At 43.2% G+C, this 26,024-nt stretch overlaps 4 protein-coding genes across 5 annotated transcripts; 3 read left to right on the plus strand and 1 right to left on the minus strand.

Moving 5' to 3' along the window:
• The first annotated feature begins 896 nt into the window (after positions 1 to 896).
• LOC136437902 (tubulin polymerization-promoting protein family member 3-like) lies at positions 897 to 9,554 on the plus strand. Of its 2 annotated transcripts, XM_066432477.1 has the most exons (5): positions 897 to 1,096; positions 3,284 to 3,513; positions 7,218 to 7,365; positions 8,144 to 8,320; positions 8,761 to 9,554. In XM_066432477.1, the coding sequence occupies exons 2-5, from the start codon at positions 3,326 to 3,328 to the stop codon at positions 8,761 to 8,763; spliced, it is 516 nt and encodes a 171-aa protein (XP_066288574.1). In that variant the 5' UTR covers positions 897 to 1,096; positions 3,284 to 3,325; the 3' UTR covers positions 8,764 to 9,554. The 2 variants fall into 2 exon arrangements, with proteins under 2 accessions (XP_066288574.1, XP_066288573.1); XM_066432476.1 differs by lacking the exon at positions 8,761 to 9,554 and having other exon boundaries at positions 8,144 to 8,332.
• Positions 9,555 to 10,915: 1,361 nt separating this feature from the next.
• On the plus strand, positions 10,916 to 12,337 carry LOC136438402 (myb/SANT-like DNA-binding domain-containing protein 7). Its single transcript, XM_066433173.1, has 4 exons — positions 10,916 to 11,315; positions 11,450 to 11,590; positions 11,766 to 11,825; positions 11,937 to 12,337. Exons 1-4 carry the CDS (start codon positions 10,916 to 10,918, stop codon positions 12,335 to 12,337), a joined length of 1,002 nt encoding a protein of 333 aa, XP_066289270.1.
• Positions 12,338 to 12,910: 573 nt separating this feature from the next.
• On the minus strand, positions 12,911 to 15,061 carry LOC136437903 (uncharacterized). The gene is made up of 3 exons (XM_066432478.1): positions 14,037 to 15,061; positions 13,720 to 13,825; positions 12,911 to 13,419 (listed from the first exon to the last, which is right to left on the minus strand). Exons 1-3 carry the CDS (start codon positions 14,726 to 14,728, stop codon positions 12,979 to 12,981), a joined length of 1,239 nt encoding a protein of 412 aa, XP_066288575.1. The 5' UTR covers positions 14,729 to 15,061; the 3' UTR covers positions 12,911 to 12,978.
• A 2,238-nt stretch (positions 15,062 to 17,299) lies between these two features.
• Positions 17,300 to 20,036, plus strand: LOC136437904 (uncharacterized). The gene is made up of 4 exons (XM_066432479.1): positions 17,300 to 17,638; positions 18,468 to 18,665; positions 18,814 to 18,983; positions 19,891 to 20,036. Exons 1-4 carry the CDS (start codon positions 17,435 to 17,437, stop codon positions 19,946 to 19,948), a joined length of 630 nt encoding a protein of 209 aa, XP_066288576.1. The 5' UTR covers positions 17,300 to 17,434; the 3' UTR covers positions 19,949 to 20,036.
• Positions 20,037 to 26,024: the final 5,988 nt, after the last annotated feature.

Consider the following 26,024-nt stretch of genomic DNA (forward strand, 5'->3'; position numbering starts at 1 on the left):
ATCTATACAGCCGGCGTTTCTTTTCGTGGTGCGTGTTTAGCACTAGCTGATTTGCGAATTTCAACATATTTCTGTGGCCAGCAATTACAATTTCAATCGCGTAGCAGCCTCACAGTTCCTCCTGGTTCCAATTAGTTGGTAACTTACAGACCCCGGTTCGAATCCGGGGACGGGCATTCTGGTTGGAGCTGCGTTCGTTTTTCGGAAGGGGCGTAAAATGGGTTCCTCGAGCACATTAAAAGGCACTACAACTACCTCATCACTCAGATGGGTTCGCCTATGTTGTTGCATGTATGGGCCTGAGTGGTGCCTGCAATAAGATTGAAATGACATTTCCCTACAACGCATTGGACAGACACAGAACACCCCCCTCCCCCAGGTGGTTTATCCCAACAGGTGCGCTAAATCTAGGGGTCACGTGCACCACGTCCATGTGTCACTGTTGACTAGCTGAGACTGGATAGATCCAGCGTGACTGGATAGATCCAGCGTTGTATCCCATAGCGTGACACCGAAAGACTCCAACAATGCACGCTCCGCCGGCGGCACTATCACCACGGGCAACCGATGACGCCTTTTCCTGTCGCCATAGCAACGGCTGGGACCGACCACTGAAAGTTCACGTCCCAGTAGGATAAGGCTTGTAATATATACAGGCACTAAACCTATCTCCTTCAAGACAAGTGACCCCATTCTTGGTGCAGTTTAGATAAGAAAACACATACTTTTAACCTTAAGAGTCTTAAAGTAACCGTTTGCAGAACACAAAAGCACACTAACAAATAGTTAAAGCTAGGATCGTTTAAGTGGTAAACATACCGGCCATTTTGCGGGGGTGCCTGTACCAATGGGAGGAGGCCTTTGTTGTCCAAGTTGATATAACCGAGCCGGGGTGTATCGATAAGGCCCAGCGGTTGGCTGAACCCAAAAAGGGCGTAGGCGGCTAACTCGGGAAATAATTTACGGGGCTCCCATATGCAAACAGTGTAGCTGTGTCGCTTGCCATTTTCTTTCCGATAGAAGGTTGGGGCTTCGTTTATCTTCGACTCACAGGCTCGAACTATTCCGCCGGACGTTCTAACCGATCTTGCCGAAGGTAGGTCTCGCTCACTTCCGTGTCCGCCATTTTAGGTCGTCCCTTCCAATACGTGCAAGGGTTTTTAAAGATCCTGAAAACCGCGCAGTACTAGAACTATGTCTGTGTGCGCTCCTTCCCTTTGACAATATTTGCCCCCAACTCTCTAAGACTGTGTACTCTCGCCATGTTTGTTATATCCGCTGTCGAAGCTACCTGCACCTTCTCAGGTGTCATGACCAGGTGAGGCATACAGGTGTACTATTCTGACCCCTACACCGGAGACCATTGCTTCTAAATCTGTCTTCTGCGCTGACAAGTATGACCGACCCTTTCAAAGACTATATGGAGTTTGCCCTTGACAATTGTTTCGAGGGGAGCTAGCTACGCCTTGTATTGTCTAAGTATGTGTATAAGAGCCTTCTCAAGCTAACCCTTATCTTTGAAAGAAACGTTCTGTTCTCTTTCGCCAACTGTTCTGTAGACCTTAAGTCGCTCTAAAGCGACACAGAGTTAGTGGGGTGTTACGTTGCTACGGACGCTGGCTGCATAGCGACGGAGTTTTCAATTACTTGGGAACAAGGTCGGGTTTCCGCCCACCGCCCCGAATGATAACAGACAGGCGACAGGCTTTCACGGGTGCGCACTTTGTACGTACACGACTGAGAAAACATCGATTATCGACACCTGGATGCCTTGTCTTGTGGACAAATCTTATACAAAAGAATCCCCTCACTGAATACCGACTTGGAATAACCCGTCTTTACATCATACATTAACTAGGGATCGTACATGATTACGAATGTTGTGCCCAGATGAAAAAAGTTAATAAATTGCTCCGAGCGAAACAAGTAAACAATGACACCTACAAAGAGTGAATAACAGAAACGTTTGCTGGGGATTATACTTTTGTAAATTTAGACAAAAAGGACGCACTTAAGCTGCCTTGTGGGATTCTTAAAGAAAGGTGGCACTACATCTTGATACGCCATTATTTTGGCTCGTGACTAGCCTTCATGAAATTAAAAGGGCAAGAAAATATTACAGAAGACGCCTGACATGTAGTGTTACATCACTATGTAAAAGGAGGAAGTGTCGGATCTCTGTAAGTCAACACGTGCCATACAAATTATCTGACACGTGAAACTGTGTCCTTGTTACCTCCATGAATGCCGGTCTTTGGGGTAGAGGGTCGGGGCCGTCTGAATTTACCTGTATGCCCTTAATTGCGATCGGGGACGCTACGAGTTAGGATTGAATTTTTACAGGTAGGATTTATATTGACATTGCAAACCTATTCTGCTACGTATGCAAAATACAGACTTTTTAGATACCAGGTAGCCATTGCCATTGTAATACACTGTGTTTATGCAAACCCAACTCATGTTAGTCTTTTAGGACGAGGCAAGTGTATGTGCTACATTTCAGAACGAGACATTACGTATAACCTGTTTTGCCGTCAGTACATAGCGTTGTTGTTCCATGACTGCTGAGCATGTTTGACCTGAGCGTTGGGTACATAATGACGCAACATTAGTAGTACCCCTTGAATGCCAGTGATTTGTTGAGAAAACTTTCTGTTGAGCACCTGTCTTGATGTGAACAGTAAGCGATGTACTGATTTGCGACAAACTTCACTGGCTGGCGTCCTTACATCGGATAACGTTAGGGCCCGGTCACAGTCGTAGTACGCTCGCACACTGAAGACATTCGTGGGATAGTCGTGCATGAGTCCTGCAACATCCGGCTGTCTTGTTACGGGAAAGACTGTCGGCGGTTGGTTCTGTCACATGCAACCTGCTTCAAAACAAAACAAAAACGTACGACAACGTACGACAAATCCATAAGACTTCGTTGCTATTCATTGGAAACAGTGGGCCTTTCTCATTTATGGCCCCTTTGTTTGTTCCGCTGTGCTGTATTTAATATTACACTTCACTTTATAGCCATAAATCATTGGTTCCAGCTCCATGCACTTGAGTCTTATCTAGTTCCTTTTCTTTCCTTATCGGGTGGGATTTCCTTCTGTCAAACCGACAGCGGTATAACGGAAACGGAAACGCCTTTGCAGAGTACTTTGAATTAATAAACGGTTCACTATTTTTTACTCAGCTCAACACACGAAGAGACTGACATTTAGTTAAGGCGTTATCCAGCCCTACGCATTGTGTGTGTCTTATCAAACCCCTTTTTCCACTCAGCACACAGGATTTCCTCATAAACATTTGAAAAAAAATCCGAACAATCAACATGGCGGAAGCAGTAGACATGGACGCCTTTTGCGAATCCTTCAAGGCGTTTGCCATCCAGGGAGACACCAAGGCCACGGGCAAGGATATGACCAACAAGAACTGGGCCAAGATGTGCAAGGACTGCAAGGTCATCGATGGCAAGAAGGTCACCGGCACGGACGTCGACATCGTCTTCTCCAAAGTCAAGTGAGTGGCTGCGTCATATCATGTCAAAGCCCAGACTTTATATGATACGGGCTTTGTGGTTGGTTCGGACTATCAAAACGTAGAATAAGCAAATGCTCAACCTCCTAAGATCTCTTCTTTTTGATTATTGGCCGAATTATACTGTCTACTGTTATTCTTTGTCGCTTACTTGTAGCATGTTAATAGGAGACTGCGTCATATCATGTCAAAGCCCAGTCTTTTATGATACGGGCTTTGTGGTTGGTCCGGGCTATCAATACGTATAATACGCACATCCTCAACCTCCTAAAATCTCTTCTTATTGATTATTGACCGGATAATACTGCCTGCTGTTATTCTTTGTCGCTTACTTGTAGCATGTTAATAGGAGGCTGCGTCATATCATGTCAAAGCCCAGATTTTATGATACCGTAGCTTTGTGGTTGGTTCAGGATAACAAAACGTAGCACATGCTTAACTTCCTAAGATCTTATTGATTATTGGTCGAATCATACTGTCTACTGTTTTTCTTTGTCGCTTATATAAATATTTTTATTTATACTTGCAGCATGTTAAAGGAGGCTTCAAGTCCTTTGACATATCAACATTAAGCCTAATATTATTGACCATCGAGTGTATTGTATTAAGAGTGAATATAAGACATCATTTCAGCAAGGAGGTTATTTTAACCTCCTTGGTTTCAGGAAAAAATATTGCCTGACCAAAACATCCGGTGGGGTCTCTCCTTGTTGTTATGACTCACGCCAGTGGAATGTGTATGACGTAAGAAGGTCTATGTTCACTGCCGACCACCGTGGCGACATTGTTGTGGTGCCGGTGGAAACTAGCTGTGGTCATGGGTGAAGGCACTGCAAGCTTGCCACCCAACCGTGGGAAAACCTAGCCTCCTTCACAGACTTCTGGAGTGGTGGCGTTTTTTTTTTTTGTAGTGGGGGGGGGGGGGCGAACCACCCTCCACCCCCAAAATAAGCGCCGAGTTGTACAAAACAGGTGTGTTACTCCAAAATGCGGTTTAACGGCTATGCGAAACAAACAAGCAAACAAACAAACAAACAAGTAAACATTCCAAATTGCCATCATATTGGTGCTGTAACATTTTGAAAGATTTTATTGACATAGTCGATGTTTTATCAAACAATTGCAAGTACTACACTGTGTTGGTGGGATTGTGATATTTACCGGACAACTTCATTACGATTCCATTGTACGAAAGCCCGAAGCCACACGGCGAGAGAGCTTCTCAAGAAAATTTCCAAGCCTTCAAAAATCCATTTTCAAGCCTTCAAAACCCATCTCCAAGTCTACCCTATTATATATATGAATGTTTTTTTTTGCACAACAGCATTTTAAAAACATTTCGCAGCCAGTAGGCTGAATTGCATGTTTTTGTACATAACAATCGCTTCTATACATGGAACCATAAAATTACAAGTAATAATACTAAGTGTTTACAAAAAACTTACTACAAATAAATCTTACGAAAATACATACACTTCTTCATCATCATCATTCTTCCGGGTATCCGGATTAACATCTAGATATAAATATTTCACGTACTGTATACTAATGACGAGTACATATAGTAATGACGAAAAGGTTTAAACTTCCAACAATGATTAGCTGTGTGTGTTTAGGAGTTTGGCAAAGTAAGGGATGGGTGAGTCTCTGTAACGGTTGGTTCTGTATCTAATTGTTCTAAACATTTCTGAGTTTCTTGTCATTCTACTGTGTACGTCACTAGCTCTTGGGGCGAGCACTGCAGGGTTCAACTTTTCGTACTTCTCAACTCGGCCTTGTTGACTTCTGTGGTTTCTCGTATGACACAATGCCAATCATCCAACCGTGGGTTTGACCTTTTGACCCAGCGAGCCCATACCCCTATCAGGTGCACCGGTGGATATATTGTACAGTGCCGTTCCAGTGTTCGGCACACCGGTGTTTTTGATGTATGGGGGAAAAGGTTCGAGTGCATTGTCAACAACCATTGTGTGGTCTGTTCACACAGATACTGCAGGGTGACCCCTAAGGTCAAGTACTGACAATCAAGTTTTCTGTTGTTGTCCTTGAGTTATGCTACTGTACAAACCAGAGGGAAAAAATAACATGGTCTTGTTTGGCTAAACTCAGACTAGAGGCATAACAGCTTCAACTATCTATGGTGGACCTAAATTATGGTCGCAACTTTTTAACAAACTTTGTTTCCGTGACTAGCCCACAACTTTTGACAAATGTGACGTCACCTAACCGCAAAAAAAAGCGTGGAATTCAAACCGATTTTTGGGCCGTCAGTTGATGGAGATTACGAACTTAGACATTTGTTATGACCTTGCTTGCATACCAAATTAGTCCATTGTTATTGGTCCTTATATCATATACGGGCAGTCATGCATAACGCCGTAAAGTTTGTTTTCCAAATTAGTTTAGGCTTAGAGATGTGTCCGGATTAGGACCGGCCCCGTTACATAACGTTATGTGCTTTGAAAAATCATAATAAAATGGGAGAAGCCTCCAAATTGTCGGACCAAGATAGCCCCATGTTTAGACACTGGGTAAACTGATGCTCACATTCCCTGTGCTCTTTAATAATCAAGTCACGAACTTGTTTGTTGTTCATTGTACGTTTCTTTGTCAAGAGTAGATGAAGATTTCAAAACAGATGAAACCGAACCCGTCCATGACACCTTGAGGTCATGACCTTCACCATGGCAACCGTACAACAAGCATGTGTCTGTCATTTCTGGTGTGGCTAAATCTTGTCAACCACGCATGCGCAACGAAGCGTGGGCGTAAACCAGCTGTTCAAATGGTTCCTTGACCTTGAAGTTTGTCGAACTCAAAGGAAAGTTGGCTCGTAAACCAAAACGAATTAAACCGTTTTGATTTCTGCAAAATTAGATTAGCCTTACCCGTTGTGAGTGGTTGAAACGTTATGTATAAGAACAATAAATAATAATAATCACTGAAATCCAACCTGTGGATAGTTTTCAATCATATGGCACGTCGGTAGTTTACAAAAATATATTTATCAATGACATTTTTGGCTTACTTTTTGATGTTAACAATATGGTGCGTTTTGCTGTCAACTAAAAGTGCAAGTAATCACGTTTTTACCATGTCTTTTCAGTGCAGGCTTTTCCCAATTTTCACCTCTTCATTCATCATTATTCCCGTTACATTGATTTCCAAGACATCAATACTTATCTCCAAGCAGATATAGAAAGGCCAATTCGTAACGTTTCTCAAGCTCCCTGTTTCACAAGCTCCCTGCCCGCTGTTCTGAGTACCAGAAGCTTGAGAAACTTTAAAGGCAACCAAAGCAATTTTAGGGCCCCAAAAAAATGGAAATAAAAAATCTTTATGGTAGTGACATTTACCAACATTGTTTAGCACATTTACGTAGTAAGTTCGCATTTTAAGCATTTTAAAACCGCACAAAAACGTGCCATACGATGATCCCGTTACTAGTTTCACGAGCCTACAAAAACTACGGCGACGACTTTCAGTGAGTTCTCACATTAGAACGAAGTAATATTTTTGTATCATGGACGTCGCTATACATGGTGATAGTGTTGTTTGAACTAATCCTGTTTAGAAATGACTGATGAATAAATTGACTTTCAAAATCCGATGTTCGGGCCCCAATCTTGCCTGGGTTTCCTTTAACGCTACGCTAACGCATCTTTGACACATTTTTCTGTTTTTAGGGACAAGTCTGCCCGTACCATCACTGTTGACCAGTGCAAGAAGGCACTGGAGGAGTTGTCTGCCAAGAGGTTCCCCAAGGACGACGATGGTAAGAACAAGACCTTCGCTCTGATAGCGGGCAAGAAACCTGGAACCACGGGCGTCACGGTGAGAAAACTTTCCTTTCCAGACGTCTGATTTTGTAAATTAAGAAATTATCTATGTTTATAAGTGTTACAATTGATATTATGAATTTTACATGTACCTCCCAATAGATATTCTAGACACTCGTTTGAGATTTTCTTTACGGAATACGGATGATTCAAAATGATGTACGTATAAAGCCAGCCCATTTGTCTTTGATATTGCTGGAGTAACATGCATATTCTGTTTTGGATTCGTCGGCATTCATGGGAGCCGCCATGTTGGATTGTGACGTCATGCAGGCGCTATCTTATTTTGTTGTTTCGATCTCGTAAGCTCGATTCATGTTATGGAAAGGGTTGAACTTTGCCCAACACTAAGAGTTGGCCCAAAAAATGTTAGTACCTCACCCGTACAAATGAGCTATCATGAAATATCTATCTCTTTCTATCCGTGAATGATTTGATCAGGTTGTAAAATCACTGTATAATTAGGATCCTGACACAACCAGCCTTTTTTTAAAACAACAACAGCCGACATTTCAGTGACCGTCTATCACCTTCTTCAGGACAATACTGATTGGTATTATTCCACACTGCAGGCTAGGTGGCGCTGCTTACAATGCGTTCCCAAACGTTAAGAATTTGCATATGTAATTGCTTTTGTTCGTTTCAGTGACCGTATATTTCTTTCCTCGTGACAATACTGACTGGCACTACTCCACACTGCAGGCTAGGTGTCGCTGCTTAAAATGCGTTCCAAAACGTTATGAATTGTACTATATTGTTGTTTTTTTCTGCAGAAAGCGTCGAAGACGGGTGGCGTTGATCGTATGACGGACACGTCTCAGTACACCGGCTCGCACAAGGAGCGCTTCGACGCGTCCGGCAAGGGCAAGGGGATAGAGGGGCGCGAAGACAAGGCCGAAAACACGGGTTACGTCGGTGATTACAAGGGGAAAGACACCTACGATAAAAAGGTCAAGAAGTAAATCTGGCCCACAGATTTTCAGGGCGTCACAAACCTTGTAGCTTCCCAGTATAGCGCACCGTGACTAGTAGTAGAAGAAAAAAAAATTATACACATTTGTGGCGTCCTGTAGGTCAATGGCTAAGAGTCCTGATGTGCAGTGTTCGTTGTTTGATGTCATTTCATGTTGTCATATCAAACCAGAATGATTTGATATTGTACGCTCAACATTATAACTGCTTTCCCAACCGTTGCTGTGGCGTTGCATTTTGGAGTTGTTGTAGCTGAACATGTCTATACTCGTGTGTTGTGTGCTTTTTAACAAGATATTCTTACACTGTGTCGTCGTTTGCTTGTCATTGGCATTTACGTGTTGCAGTCTTGGGAGTGCGTCCGATCATGCTTGTCATTATAATGCATGTCATTGAATCCGAAATGCGACTCTTACAGTAAGCATGCCCAGCAGGCTGTCCAGGCCTGCCACCTTGCGAGATTCATCAGAAATGCAGGTGCAGCCACAGACCGTCCATTGTTGAGTGTTCACTTATTAACACAAAGTGATCTGCAAGCTTGAATTATGATAGTTGTGCTGTAGCGGTGTTGTTTTCGTGAAATGCTGTGGTGAAATCGAATACTAGTATATATATTAAAAAACTATCATTATTGGCTGGATCCATATTTTGTGTGAAAATATATAGTACATTCCTCGTCCAAGTCAACTTATGCTTAAATGAATAATGAAGTTTCAACGTAATCAATATGTACTAATCAAGTTAACATTTGCTCCAAGTTATAAAACAAGATCTAGGGTATCCGTGTACTTAGGATCATTTTTGGAAAGACTGTAATGTGACGCTGGTTGTGCGCATGCGCGCAAAGGTGAAGATCCAGAGTGGAAAATTAGAACCGGAAGTTTATAATGAAAGACCAAAATTTCTAGCTTCCGCCAGTCACCACTGACACAAATGTGAATGACTTTTTACGCTTTAAACATTGTTTCAATATATGGAGAGAAGGATAGAAACGGAGAGCGAGTGAAAGAGAGAGTGTGGTAAAAGAAATGAAGGAAGAAATACGGATAGGGAGCTAGAGAGACAGAGAGAGAGAGAGATAGACTATATATGTTGTCATAAACATTCACATAATTATATGTATGTATGCGCACCAGCATTTTGTCATGAACCTCATTTTTATACACTGAGTTGCTTCCATGTTGCGGTTAATAAACGGTGTTTCCAAAACAAGACGCTCTTAGTCTCATTGTGGTCTGATATGTCTGGTTTGCTGGTTATTCAAGAAAACAAAAACACAATCAGTTTATGATCGATCAAACAAACAAACAATAAGAGAGGGTTTAGAAAATACCGGTGAAACTTCCGTTGTGTTCTTAATTGATGGTGAGGGGGAGAGTAAACGAAAGGTAAGTGCTCCAAGTGAACACCGTTCAGCACCAAGGAGAGAGAATATCCTTTTCTTTAAGGCTCTTTTTCGGTCTTCGTGTAATGGCTTTAAATACGTAGCATTACGTGGTGTTTTCACTCCTGGGTCTGTATATGTGTTCAACAATCCAAGACCTTCATATGCTTTGGTAAAATGAGCTAGAATGCTCCTTGTAGTCAACATGTGTGCGTCGTCACATGTTCTTCTCGAGTCAGTACATATACATGTTTCCACTTAGTAACGTCATATCTTACAGTATATGACGTTTCCATACTGTGACACTGTTGTCTGCCATTACGCAGAGAATTATCACAGATATAACGTTGGGTAGCATAAATTCGCGGGGTACTTAAATTCGCGATTTTTCGAAAACAGGGTATTTAGGGATATGCGCTAGATGCAACATAAGTAATACCGCTAGAAATGCAAACCTGACAGACTAACGTATTCAGAACACTGTCTGAAAAGCTTCGATAAGCATGCATTAGAAGGCGACGAGGTCAAAAACTCTCCGTCCCTTATTGGAACAGTCTGAGGGCTTCGTGGGAGAATTACACAACATGGTTGTCGGCTGGTTTATAAGACAAATGTCACATCCGCTTCCTGCTAAACACAATTATTTACAAGACAACTTATTACAATCTCTTTTGCTAAGCTGCAACTGGATTCTAACACCCCGTTCATACTAGGCTTCGCTGATCCGGATCATATCCGGATCAGCGCTGATCCGGATCCGTGAAGCCTAGTATGAACGGTCCTGATCCGGATATGATCCGGATATATCCGGATACGATTGTATCCACATCTGGAGGTGGATTTATCCGGATCAGCTGCGGGGTGAACCCTGGTATGAACGCAATCCGGCTCGCGTATCCGGATACGTTGTCGGGTTTGACGTCACACTTAACTCTTTAAACACTTATTAAATGTAGCGCTTGTATTTATATAGCGTTAGATAAGGATGGCAAAACGCGCCGCGACACGGGTATTCTTTCCCACCTGACAGGTACGAACACCTGTTCTAAAGAATATTCTAGAACTGTCAGTTGGAGAATGTAGATCATTTCAAGTTTTTAGCGTCAGGTGTTAAGACGTACACTTCTGGTCCTGCAAACATCTGCGTCATTTGTTTGCTTTTTCTAACTTCTACTTTGGTTTCGGGGCCATGGAGTCAACAAACTGGTCCACAGAAGAAACAAGGCTGTTGATTTCGCTCTATGGCGCTGCTGAAACTCAGAAAAAGCTGGGAGGGCTGTACCGAAACAAAAATGTCTACCAGGAGATCAGCAGGAAGATGGTAGAAAACGGCTTCAGCAAGACGATCCCTCAGTGTCGTGGGAAGGTAAAGAACCTGACGGCGAGGTATCGAAAGGCCCTAGATATCAATAGAAAGAGCGGAAGGGCAAGGAAGACATCCCCTTTCTATGACGAGTTGAATGCCATCTTGGGCGATCGACCCAGCTACCGTCCGCGCGTGGTGCTGGACAGCGCATCCAGGGGGGATGAGGACAGGTCCGACAGCGAGGACTCAAGCGCCCATGATAGAAGCGAAGACACCATTGAAGGTATAGTTTTGCATTTCCCTTTTTAAATAAAAAGTTTGGATACTTGTGAAATGAAAGCTCATGGTGTAAATCATATACATTAATGCAAAGAGGTTCAATCGTGTACATTTAACATGATCATTTTTATTTAACAGATCCATCTGACACTGAGGGTAGTGAGAGAAGACCAGAGCCTGTCCTGGATGCGGACGGATTGCGCCCCGTCACACCGCCGCCCACGGAAACTGCAACTGTGGAGAACAGTACTAGTGGAGAATCCTCTAGCAATACAGATGGTAATTAAATATCTTTTTATTGCAACTGATTAAGCATTTAGCTTTTTTTTTAATGACACCAGCACCGTTGTCGTTCACTTGTTTTCAGAGTGAGAAATGATGCATTTGCCCCTAACAATTTCTTAATTTCAAATGTCATTTGCAAGTTTACCTTTCTTTTTTCTAATTCGATCAGCAGACCGAGACAGAACACCTGCACCAAAGGAAACTAGGCCCAAACCTACTACCCGAAATGGTATGTATACTTTTATTTACATATTTGGTTTCATTACAAAAGTATCTATGATATTATTACAATTAACATGTGGTTTACCCGACTCGATGGTTTTCTCTTTTACAATCTTAGGGAAGCGGAAGAAGTCGAAGTTCGACACCTCATTAGAGGCATTTGCCAGTGTTTTTGCCGGTGCTAGTAGCACAGAGGACAAGAAACTCCACCTTGAGCTGCAGGCTCAACAGCACGCCCACGAGATGGCGATGCTTCGCCAGATCTTGGGCGTTTTCTCCAAGCAGCGGCAGCAGGGAACACCACCACCCGCACCCCCTATGTACCAGCAGCAGCAGCAGCAGTGGCAGCCACAGGGGGGATGGGGCACCCCACCCCCATCCAGCCAAGGACAGCAGCAGTGGCAGGACCAGCCCTACCAGTCATTTCAGGGGGCGTTAAATGGTGCCTCTCCAACAGCAACGGAAGGCCAATCTGATAGGGTTGTGCAACATGGCGAGCTTCTTTTCTTCGATATGTAAAATAACACTCATTTGCAGTTAAACAAACATTTATTGCATATTCAAAGTTGCACTGTTTAGATAGTAGTCATTATTGTGTCTTTTATAGGTAGGAATAAAGCTTAGTATATACTATATAGTATTCCATACTTTTCTGTAATATAAGTTCAAACAGTACACTACCAACAGCAGAAATGTACAAATTGTAAAACTTTCTTAGTAAAAAAAAAGCATAGAAGCAGTGTTAGGAAGGAAGACCCCTTCACCGATAAACTTTCATAATATAAGCTACAATGTTTTGTGGAAAAATAAAACTTTGAAGCAACTTTACTAGTATTAAAGTATTTATAGTTAAGACGAACATGAAAATATTTGTTTTGTTCTAAGCTACATCTAAACAGTGTTCGCGTGTACTGTATAACCATTCTACTGACAAAGTAAGATATATTGTTGTTTATTTAAATATTGAAACTTTGCAGGTAATAAACATTTTTACACGTTCAAAACAGAAACACCTATTGGTAGTATTTCGTGAATCTCATATTCTATACTATGACACATTACTTACGTACACTCTAGAGTAACTGTCATTAACAATGGGTCCAAGAACCAATGCATATAGCTAAGAAGATATATCTATGTACAATTGTACGGCACGGGATTTACAATCCTTCAGCCGCGTTTCTCTGTTGGGCAAACAGCTGTGTCAGAGCCTCTCTGACTTCCAAAGGGCGAGTGTCATGATTGGCATTAGCAACAGGCCCTGCAGGTAAGTCATCACCATGCGACATCAACCCTTCGTCAAAGTCTTCCCCACGCATTTCACATACGTTGTGCAAAATACACGCCGCACCAACAATGTTGACAACAGATGAGGTGTCCACATCAAGGCGCTTAAGAAGACATCTCCATCTACCCTTGAGCCTGCCAAATGCACACTCAACTACTATGCGTGCTCGGCTGAGCCTGTAGTTGAAATGTCGCTTATCCCTGGTAAGCTGGCCACTCTCTGGATATCCTTTCATAAGCCAGGGTAGGAGAGGGTACGCTGGATCCCCCAGTAGCATAAGGGGGACAGGTGTGCCGAGGATGTCTCTGGTATCCTAACATGGTACAGAAATATGACTATTACCCAAATGGAAATAACTTTATGTTACCAGTAGCACTTCATAGGCATGTAGTAGTGTTCAATAAGGAATGAAATAAGATGCATATATATATATATATTTTTCTACACTGTCACACCTTTACATGTGCGTTATGTATAACATCTACAATAACATTGCATTTCTATCTTTCTGTCTAATACATATATCTTGTACGCATACATTGTTGCTCTATAACATCATGCACACACTACATACCGTGACATACGTATGAAAATAAAGGAGAAGACAACATACATTGGGGAACAGGTCACCATCCTCAGCCATAGAAAACAGCGTTGAGTTGCGCAGGACTCTTGCGTCGTGGACACTTCCAGCCCACCCAACATTGATGTTCAGGAAACTGTTTCAAATATACGTAAACATGTGATAACATCAGAAAATTAGCACAATTCAGGCATCTTTCATAGAGGATGGAAAAAAGGAAAAGACAACATACTTTGAGAAAAAGGTCATGTGTGTGGGAATTATGGATGAATGTGGTGAACCGCCTGTAAACTATTCAACACGCATGAAAGATAGACAATCATTACAAAGATTGACATGATTCTCACCGATATGAGTGGTCCACGACGGCTTGCAAAATGACAGAATGCCAACCTTTCCTGTTGAAGTAGTCACAGTGGTCTTCCTTTGGAGCAATGATTGGTATGTGCGTGCCATCAATGACACCTGCACACTGGGGAAAATTCAACTCCTCTTCAAATCCCGACACGACTTCACGAAGGTGATCTCCTTTTGGCAATTTGATACACCGATCTTTGAAGACTTCCACCAGCGCTTTACACACTTCGTGCACAAAAGTACACACAGATGACTTGCCTACCCCAAACAAGTTCGACAGAGTTCTATAATCACAACCTGTGGCCAGGTACCACAACGCTACGGCCACCCGCTTCGGCACCGATACAGGAATCCTAAAGCGGGTATGCCTCCGAGACAATCGCGGCTGTAGCTTCTCGCATAGGTAGTCAAATGTTGCTTTGGTCATTCTGAAGTTCTCCATCCATTTTTCATCTGAAAAGGTCTGAAGAACATCCCTCTCCCACCAGTGCTGGCTGCGATCGTAAGCCCCCAACATCCTCTCCGTCGTGGCAGCGTTCACTGCAGCTGCAACGGCGAGGGCAGCAAACAACCTTTTTCTGTCGCGCCTTCTTGTCATAAGCGCCCGGCGAGTGAGATTCCTTCCATTATTACACAGTATTTTCCAGAGTAGCAAGACAAACAAAATCTCGTGTCCTGCCATGGTGCTGAAAGACGCGCTGTTCTAAAGAACGTTTTAAACTTTTAGACGTTTTAGAACTGTTCGAAAGACTCCTACCTGACCGAAACAACTTTCTCTACTCTACTAATATACTTGTTTTTTACTTTTTTATTCACCCTACCCTACTCTAGTCAACTCTACCCTTTGACCTGTACTTAACCAAGCGGTACCTAGCCAGATATATCCGGATCTGTTTTTGGACAGGATTATGCAGATCCGGATTCGCCCAACCCTGGTATGAACGCAAAGGGATATATCCGGATCAGCGCTGATCCGGATATGATCCGGATCAGCGAAGCCTAGTATGAACGGGGTGTAAGTGTGATCAATCACTCCTCTCTGTTGCCACAACCTACGGCACGTGTATTTTCCCGCCGCCATATTGTTAACCAGAATCCTGTTGTCAAGCAGACGACAAAGGTTTGTGAGGAACACTTTTTTGTCTAAATGTTGTGTGTGATAGTGGACTGAGGAAGATATTTTCCTCAAAGTTTGCTCCTAACACAACAAGGAACACATGGACATAGTAGTATTACCATTGCTACGGCATCCAGCTAACTTGCCATGAATAATGTAACGTTACACGTTGCCATGACGATGGGCCGACTTTGAGTGAAGTTCTACCGACTCAACACACGGGTTGTTCCCGAACTGGCCTGATGTGTGCGGTACGGCCGTTTTTTCGTGTATTTTTTATACTTGGACACGTCTCTATCCATAGCACTCTCCTCAAGCCAAGGATGGAAGGAAAAGCTACTGTATAAAATGTAATTAGCGGTAAGATATTCAAGACGAATCTTCTCTCCCGAAATAATGTTCACACCTGTCCGACAACACTGTCATTGTGCGTGCGGCGGACGGTAGTTTCAAGTTGAAATATTATGGTGTCAGCACGAGTAGAGACAAAATCTACCATATATGTGATTAGTACAAAGATAGTACATGATACTGACAGAATAATAGAAAAAAAGGATGGTATATTGTTCTGCTAGATTGATTTCAGTCAACCATTATCGGAAAAAATGGCGAATTTATGTTACCCAACGTTATTGCTGTGCTCAATAAGTAAACTGTACCTTGGAGAGGCGTTGAGTTTGATGGTATTCAAATGGAAGAGAGAAGAATCGCGTGATCACAAATTCAATTGTTCCAACGCAACAATCTGTCAGTTACAAGAAACCACTTGAAAGTCGAACAATTGTGACGTCACTCACAAATACATTTTCTAGTTCTTTTATGACGTAATAAATCGACTCGGAGTTCACGAAGATGAAATCGACACGTTCGGGCGAACTGCCCCGACGATTGCCGACGGGACGAAAAAAACCGACCGTGTACGCTTCGGAGGAATATCCGGAAAAGGTCGAAGAGTCGGAGAGCCAGGATTCCTTCGCTGTTGACATCTCAGACCTTTCTATGGACGAGTCCACTAGAGGAAGTGGGGAGGCTGCCTGGTCGGAAAAACCGAGCGATGAAAGCGATGAAGCTAGTTGGGTATATAAGCTATCCAACGCTCCTCCTTTGACGAAACAACCAATAAAGTTAGCCGTCAAGTCGGTGGAACCAAGAGATGTCGACGCAAGAAGCCGTCCAGAGGTAAGGGGAGGAAAGAACGCTCGCGAAACAGCATATCGGTTTCCAGAACGTTCAACCAATTCTATTGTTGTGAGTAAAGATGATATTGAACACAGAGGGGTTGAGCAGAAAGCTGTACCAAAAACATCGGGTCTTGACACAGAAAATGTACTGAGTAGGAAAGAAAGAGGTTATGAGGACGGCGCCTGCAATTATGAAACTGACACAGAGGGCGCTGTTGAGCGGTTGTCAAATTGGTACGAACGCCTCAGCAATGTACCGCCTCTGATGGACGAGACACTCGCATCATCACATAAAGAGGGTGGTGCTTTTGTTTCTAGCACCGGCGCGATAAGCTCTCACTCCTCGGCGGCAGAAGCCCCCCTGCCCGACGCGACGGCCGAGCAGTGGCGATGGGTCCAGGCGACAGTTCTGGAGCCGGACGGCCCGCTGCACGAGCCCGTTGTCTCCAGCTTGGCACACGTTGTGAGCACCGAGAGCTTGTCCCTAGACAGCCGGAAGGATGGCACGCTGACGCCGGGAGACGTTTTACTCACTACGACGGAAGACCTTCGCGACATGATCTGCGGCCTCCTCGATCGCTTACTCAACTTTCTTCGGGACAAAGTGACTCTTAACTGCAAGGACGAAGCTCCAACAGAAGTAGGAAAGAAGCTCTCGCTAGACGTGGTGTGTTTTCTGAACGCCATGTCGTCCCTCGATCTAACCATAACAGGTGAAAACAAAGACCTCTACCTGGACGCCGGCGACGATTCTTACAGAGAACGACCCTTATACATTCCAGAACATACTGAAATGAAACCGAGAACTGACATGAACATTCTAGAACGCTTGATGACAAAACTACACCCGAAAACAGTTCAGGAACAATACGCAGAGACATATGCCGAAGGAAATCATTCCTGTCACCGCAAGAAGCGATCTGTCCTATCTGAGTATGCAGTCTGGCTTAAAACGCGGGAAAATACGTCGTATGACAGAGATGTCAATCAAAATCCTCACGACAGACAAGCGCCAAAGAGCAAATTCCCCTCATTGGCCTACATCGTTGATAAAATCAGAGGAAGAGCAAAAGAAGCTGACGACATCGAAATGGGAACGGTGGATCTAAACTTAGACGGAGACCAGGAGACACTCTTGACCGAGAAGTTGATGAGAAGAGCCTTGGAGGAGGAGAGACGTCTTAAGGGCCTCCTGAGGAGACTGATGTTAGAGATGAAAGAAGACGTCCGCGTCGATCCGGGAAGAACTTCTTCTGATCTCTCCGCCTGGTCTACGTCATCAGTAATCTCATTGGTAAGGATTCGTGATTGGTTTTCTTTAATTAGTTGGAAGTAGTAGCTTGCATCCGTCGTACCATACAATGATGATGAAAATAGAATAGAGCACAACACCAGATTAAGGTATAAGGCAAAAAAATTGATTTGATTATATGGATGACATCCGCGCGCGCTTCAATGAAAGAACAGAAAGAAAGAATCTATTGTTTGGCATACAATAATCTGTCATTTGTTCAACCTTCCTTACCACCATATAGATTTCACAATGAAAGTGACTTTTTTTTCCGCGCTCAACTTTTCTTTGCACGCTCACATCAGTTTTGGGGTTCCTAGAGGATGTCATCCATATAATCGAATTAACATGGCCTAAGTTAGCGTAACCGAAATACAAACGTAATTTAACTTCGTAACCCTCCATCCCATTTGCTCCATCCATCATAAGGATCATAATTAATCATTTAATCTACAAAAAATATTTTTGTTACAACATATACATTTAATAAGAGAATTGGTCCAATTCAAATAACAGTACAGGCATACTTTATCAAATTAATATAATAAATGTCACGGACAGGCCAGGGGTAAATCAAAGAATCCCAGCGGATTCTAGGTGACAGGTGTTCTAATATGCTTGCACCCGTTCTTGCAGTGGTACTAATCCTGGCTGTCCATCAAAATTAGTACTTCAACCAATGACAGGATGGCCACTAGCGGTTTGACCAATGAGAGAGTGACTGCATATTTGCATCTTTATTATGCTTTTGTTTTACATTTGTATGTTTTGACGGATGTTGGCGTGGCTATTGGATCGTTCTATTTTGGCATCCGTTTTTCTTGGTTCACAGAACAGTGAGATAAACATCCTAGCTGCCAAAATGGTGGACGAAGTTTGTGAGGTCCTGACGCACAGCGACAGGACCGCCTCAAGAGGCAGCGTCACTCCCAGTGAGACCTGTGCGGACAGAAAAGCGTTCACCGAGGACGTCATGAAAGTGGTCGTCACCCTGGCGACCAAAAAGGCCAAAGCCAAGAACGATGCAATGGTAAAGGCGTTATAGTTTACTGGTTTATTATTTGCTATTCAGGGGCCTTCACTTTTGAAATATTATGCACAATTCCTGTCGCCGCGCATGCGTACTCGGAAGTATGTAGCTTATACATTTCTAAAACATGCCATTTTTTCACGTACAGGGTGCCGACAAGTCCTCAGACAGTCCTCCCGGCACGCCGGACATCAGTACCGATGATGTGGCAGACCTGGCCGTTGGTCTGTGGTACGGAGACGTTGAGTCCGACGTCGACTCGCTGATAGGAGACCTGCGATCACTGCGAGAATCTCTGGTGACCGGGAGTGTCGAAAGGTTGGTGTGGTTGTGTTATGACCACACATATATAGAATATAACACGGGGTATTCCGTATCACCCGAGGTACCAGCCCGACCGCGGGTCGGATCGCCCGACGGCCGAATTTTCGACGGAGGCGCAACCGGCGCGCTCGAAATGCATTCTAAATATTCTATGGAAGCCCATGTGATACAACTTAGAACCCCGTGTGATACGGAAAATTATCACACGGTCCGGAACACCAGTATCGAGCGTTTTCACGGCACAGGTATGACATAAGATGAAAGTATAAACCACTTCCGTAAATAGCTTAATCAGGTTAGAAAGTCAATGAATGAAAAGACTCTTTATATTGTGCACAACCAAGTTTTTTATTACACCAACGTTTCGGTGACCGCATTGCAAACACCGCAATAACTATCCCTGTGTATATGTAAATACTTTACTTTTGGAACCACATCTATAAGCAGCGACGCCTATGCTGCAGTACAATGTAGCCAGTCAGCATTGCCCTGAGGAAGGTGACAGATGGTCACCAAAACGTCGTTGGAATTTTTAAAAACACTTGGTTGTGTAAAAAGTCTTTTATCTATATAAACTACTTTTCAACACAACAATGAACTCACACCACTTATTTTGTGGCTGAAACAAAGGAAGAGGTGGGACAAAAGTATTAGATATTAGTTATTGTTGTCTGTGTACTTATTGTATTGTTTGTAGCAAAAAAATATAGTGACCATTTAGTACGAACACAGTGATAGGATGAGGAAAGTATAGGATTTGGATTAGTCGAGAAAACAAACATTGACAGGAGATATACACGGAAAATGAGGTAGAAATTAGCTGTTTTGAAGAATTTGACGATTTCATAGTCTTTATTAGAACGCATTGCGTGAAATGTTATGTTTTTCTGTTTTCTTTCAGCACCGTTATTGACGGAAAGCCGACGAGGACTGCTGGTGCACAGAAAACGGAAGTTTGAGGCCTTGACGGCGCGGTCACATATCTGCACATGGAATACAAATCTGACATACAAGTCTTAAAAATTATGATTATCATGTTGACTAATTACAAGGCCTAGGGCACGTAGCCGGATCAATCGTGGGGTGCCGTAATAGCAAAATCGATATATATATATGTAAATTGACACTCCTGTGTACTCAAGATTAGACATTCCGTTAATTCGGGTTAAAGTTTATGATTACGATGATTTAATGTCAACTTACATTGAAAAGAACACCTGTTTTTATTCTCTCTCGTTGCAATATATTGTACAATTAAAAGTCATGTAGTAAGTGCATGAGCGCATGCTTGTTCCATTTGTTGTGATGATCATGAATTATACATTTAAGTGAGAGAGAGGAAACAATTCTAATTATCTTCGCCGAGTACTTGTTGAGTTTTAGATCGTTTGTAATAATTATGAGTGCTTGGTAAATTTGTTCTGACATAGCAACCATCCTGAAGCTAGCAGCCAATTCAGTAGCCGTTTCTAGCAGCCCATTAAGCAGCGATTCGGCCATAGGAAAACTATCATCTCATTCGGGTTCAGCTTTGTGTATTAGGCCATTAGGTATGCAAATGTTTCCAGTACATAAGTGACCTTGTCTTTAATCTGCTTTGTTCAAGGGATATTGAAGTAAAGCTAAAATCAACATTAAGAACGGCGACAACTTTTTTTTCATTTTTTTAATGGATGCCATCACAATATTTTCAGATTCTAACAGACTACAGGTATGATACCAGTGTAACGGTACATTGAACAGAAAGAAATGCACAAAGTTTTACCACGTGACTTCTGCATCTCGTAGACAGCTCTTGTAAATAATACAATAATGTACTAGACAGAGATGTTGTGCCAACAATATATCATATCTAGAGAACGTTACAAAATTGGTCGCTGAGCTGCAACAATCTTCTACCATTGGACACCGAATATGAATTTTCCATGCAAATTAATTTTTTGTCTTTATTGGTGAAACGTATCTATTGGTTATTAACTGGACAAATGTCCTCTCTGATCTATGTAGCGTTAAGCATATACATGCAGGTTATGATAATAAGACGTTGATTGATTGATTGATTGATTGATTGATGTGTACACGTAATTATTCTCAACCCAACGATACGACTTACATTGTAGTGACGATAACGTGCCATTTGCTCGTGGCATGCACTGCATCTGTCTTTTAAATCAATGCTGTACGCTAACGTAGCAGGGTATTAGTTAAAAATTTAGTTAAAATCCTCCCACACCATAAGGTGTATAGGGCGGTGCGTATCCCCGTTTCATAGCCCTGGGCCACACTGTGGTGCAATCACTGCAGCAGGGGGCTAGTCCACTGGCAGTGGAGTGTGTTTAACTTCCATACTCTTTCATAAGTATGTACCATTTTTATAAAGTCTTTGGTATGACTCAATGCGCCTCTTGTCCGCCAGAGGTGTCCTACCCGGGAGTTGAACTCGGGCCTTCTGGTTCCAAGTAATCAGAACCAGATGTGGTAAGTAACAGAAGCGTAGACCACTACACCACAGGGACACCCCAGGGTATATGAAAAGATATAACGTTTACAGCTTACACGTAATGCTTTTGTGTCGAAGCAACCAGGGCAAATACACTACCACAATAGTGGCAGCTCCTACCAGGACGGAACACAGAATTACTCTGAAATGTCTTTGCCCTTTGCCCACCTTCATGCACTGTGGAATCATGTCTAAACCGAACGTGATCGTAAACACTGTCGAGATCAGAAGAACGGGTGTCACGAGGATTATCAAAGTCAGAGCAAATCGTTCATCCTCAATGCTAGCCTGTAAGGCGTCATCAAACTTGTTTAGATGGCCAAGAAGATGCCATAGAATCACACCCATCGTCGCGAACGCCGTCCAACAGAGCTCCCTTTCTGTTTGCACAATGCTGGCCACCCTTCTGTCCATAGTGTCAATGATAACACTCCATTTTTCCCATTCCAAAAGGTCTGCGTTTTCTCCATTGTTACAAAGTTTCCCCACTTGTGACCTTCTAGCGTGGCAAACAAAGATTTCGTGAGCTTCGTGTAAGTTTTTAACCCCTGCGGCGATGTAAAAGAAGGGAGTCATACAGGTGATAGCAAGGTATAACAGCTGAGTAACATGATGAGCCCATTCCTTGAAGTTGGGAAGTGTTGAGGAAACATAGATATTCGAAAACGAGAAGCCAACAATCGCTCCAACGAACATCGTAAGCTTGGTGAAAAACTCAACCTCTTTTCCAATGCCAGAATGGCGGGACCAACTCTTTTCGTTGATTCTTTCGAAAATTTCTTTGAGAATATTGTTCGGTTGATCAGTAGTACTCTTCATTGAGTCGGCTAGATCCTTGGTATCAGAGGCTAAGGAGACCAAGGCATTGGTCAAATCGATTACGTACCAGCAGCAAAAGAACGAAGGAGAATAGAGTATTGCATAGAAAAGTAGAGAAACGAAAGTGCAGACGGCATGTGGTACGTCATACTGATGGAGAGAGAAATAGCTGATGGTCAATCGCAAGGTAAAGAACTGCTCACACGACTCACACGTGATGCCAAAGTTGAGCAGAACGGAACCGGCCCACAGTATGACGTACAGGGCAAGCAAATACCGCTTGTCGTAAGCTACGTCCCGGTTAATCTTGTCCTTCAGCAAATCACGCAAGTTTATTTGATAGTACCAGCGAATGATCAGTATGCCTGGCGCAAATTTATACATACTGACGATGAACGAATAAGCTAGAGCTTTCTGTATCTTGTACGGCTGGTGACAATGAGACCACTTCCAGTTAATGAGTTCGAGATGGGCGTCTGACATGTCGTGGGTGTGTTGGGGGTTTCCAGCATACGTATCATTACCAGTTTCTTCCCATAGACACTTCATCTGTACAACAGAGGCAAACGTAATCCACCACAATCCCACAAAGGGCCAGAATGCTATCCAGAGTGCTTTACAGACGGACTTGACCCCCTTGACGATGGTCTTCAAAACACCGACGTCACAAATGTCTCCAGCCTCGCCCACTTCCCGATCCAGACTTCCGCCGGAACCGTTTTCGAGTTCATCCATGGAGCCATATGATCTGGATTGAAAAACACGCCAGCAAATGAGGAAATAACATATCAGTTCATTGAAACGCATACTTTGTTGTATATTGCTATAATTTGTATGTATAACAGATTCCAGGAAGAAAAATGAAACCAAACCAAAAAGATGAATTCATATATTGCCATAATGAAATTTTGTAATCGTTTTTGGTATTCAGTGACTGACTTTGTACAACTCGTACACTCATACAAATTTAGCTATATTGTCATTTCGCAACACGATAAGATTTGAGCAGGAGGCCGTCGCGATCATTCGTTTGCAAGGCCTTCTATTAGACTAGTATGTTTTTGGGTCGTTCTATGGATTTGAGTGACGTCAACCTATCACGTGATTATTCCCGAGTAAAAGCTGTACATTTGACATAGTTAGCATGCAAAATGATTAAGTGGAGGAATCAACCTTTTCAAAAAAAAAGTAAGTCACCCTTTGTCCCTCTGTTTGGTACCAAATTGCTATTTTGAGGGACACCGATTAATCAATCAAACAACTTTCAAAGGTGTAATCTTTCCTTAAGCACCCCCCCCCCCCCTCACAGGTCCCGCGGCACGCTGGCGGCGTCGCTGCGTCTTAAACTGGATTTGTGTTACCCATAACTTTATAATTGGAATATCATTTATATGTATGACCAAAAAGAAAACAAAATACACAAAGCTTAAAAAGATTCGTTTATTGTCGATGAAATCTGTTGAGTGCTTGGTCAATTCGATCAGCCGCAGTGACGCCGCCAGCGTGCCGTGGGTCCAGTGAGAGGGGGGCTCTACTTAGATAGACCATGCATGCACAGATAACTAATGGTGGCAATGGTTTTAAAAAGCATACTTGCTTAAAATGAATGCATCATCAATTGCCACCATACTCATTAGTGTTTATACAATCATAAAATTCGTGTATTAACTTACCGTGGCTGACCATCGCTACTCAATGGGAAATTCTCTTCTCCACCCACAGAACAAGGCTTTAAAAAATGTTCACGAAAACGTCATGACTCAGAAAGTGAAAGCGGAACTGCCTATCAAAATTCAGTCAAAATGCTTTTTGAGCCAGCGATAAGTCTCGTGTCCTACAATCTTCAGTGGCTCCTTTGTTATATTGTATACGTATATATACTGATACTATAGTATGGTTTGCATTGCAATCATCACTGTTAACATGATAGGTGCAAAAGCAGTTTTGAATGACGATGGTACAATCTTTGTCCGGGCTAGAGATTTCGTGTTACTAGCACGTCAGAATACATATTAAATGCAAATTTCCGTTCGTTTGTTTTCTGCCAGTAAACTATTCTACCTAGCCTCATTAAAATCACATACAGTGTCAGTGTTCACCATAGAAATGATACGGTCGTGGCCGCGGTAAAATGACGTTTCAGTGTACAAGAAACGCCATACCATATTGAAAACGAAAGTCGAGTGAACGAAATGCATCTTACCATTCTGTTTGCCAAGACTTGAAATTCCAAGTGTGTGTAACTGTAAGACACTTGAGACAACCAGTAGACGCTCTCCTCAAGGGAAGGACACTAGTTACGTTCACACGGACCGGAGACACGTCTTGTTCAAAGCAAGGAGCTTGAAATATGAGTTGCTCGTTTCGATGACAGAAAGAGAGGGGAATTTTCTGCGTTGTTATGACGTGGGGTCCTGGGGAAGTCCCAGTTTCGTTAGTCTCCTTTGCACGCCTCACGGGCCGTGCGGGCGATAATTTCTTGGGGGGAGCTAGACTCTACCAGCCTCTGCGGGTCGCTGGGAAAATAGTGGAAAATGGCCAAATAGAGTCAATTGCAACTGTATGAAGGGGGTCGACTATGGAGATAGGGTCCAATATTGCAAAACTGCGGATGGGAATGTTATCCTCCATGGCCAAAGTCCCCCGGCAAATATCCTATAGCCGACGCGGTTTAATAGTCTGGTAGAGACTAGGGGGAGCGCTGATTCGCGATTTTCAAATTTTCGTGACGGTCTTTTGATGGGGACCCCGTATTGCTGGGGATGGGGTAGGTACAATTTCGCAAAAGTGCAGTTTTTGTTGAAATAGGCACCTAGAAATATGGGGACTGTTCAGTTAAAATCCATTCTCCACACAGATATAGACTATTCCCATGGCAAAAATGGACTCGTCGCAAATTTGTGATTCCTGTGCTTGGATAGGCCAAGGAGGTTACATAACCTTCCTGGATAGACCATCTCCATATTTTGAAATACGTATTTTACAAAGTTGGAATTACTACCTTTTGCCAAAAGGGCTCCCAATAGCATACAGTTTCGTCTGGTGTTATGATGCGGGGCCCGGGTAAGGGGAAGCCCAGTTTCGTATGTTGTTATGATGCGGGGCCCGGGTACACTTAGCCTGGATACCAGACCTTTCGCGTGATGCGATGATAACCCCTTTTGGGCGGGGAAGACCTAGTAGGCCTAGGGGTAGAGTTGGCACCCGGGAGCGCTTGTCAGCCGAACTCTCATTTCTATCACGCGAGAGCTAATTAGTGGACCGTGTGTTATCTGTGGCGGCGGCGCGAATTGCTTCCCCGGCCGAAGGATTAGCGCCAGGAGCGCCCCTTGGTCTGGCACCCAGCAAGGAGGTGCACCCAGGCTAGGGTATAGGGGAAGCCCAGTTTCGTATGGTGTTATGATGCGGGGCCCGGGTAGGGGGAAGCCCAGTTTCGTCTGTTGTTAATGTTATGATGATGCGGGGGGACGGGTCTCGTACGAAACTTGGCTTCCCCTGCATCACAATAACGAAACTACGACGTAATAAATTACGTCAGCAACAGGCTGGTATACTATATAGTGTATTATTTAGGAGGTGGAATAAGGTGTAAGACGTAGTCATCGTCATTGGCATTTGACATGCTCTGGATATGTAAATAAGCCAAAGGTTTCGATGACAGAGAGAGAGTAATGTACATGTAGATTGATACCCAAGTGCATTATTCTATGCAGATA

This window comes from Branchiostoma lanceolatum, chromosome 7, assembly GCF_035083965.1.
Source record: "Branchiostoma lanceolatum isolate klBraLanc5 chromosome 7, klBraLanc5.hap2, whole genome shotgun sequence".
Taxonomy (NCBI): Eukaryota; Metazoa; Chordata; class Leptocardii; order Amphioxiformes; family Branchiostomatidae; genus Branchiostoma; species Branchiostoma lanceolatum.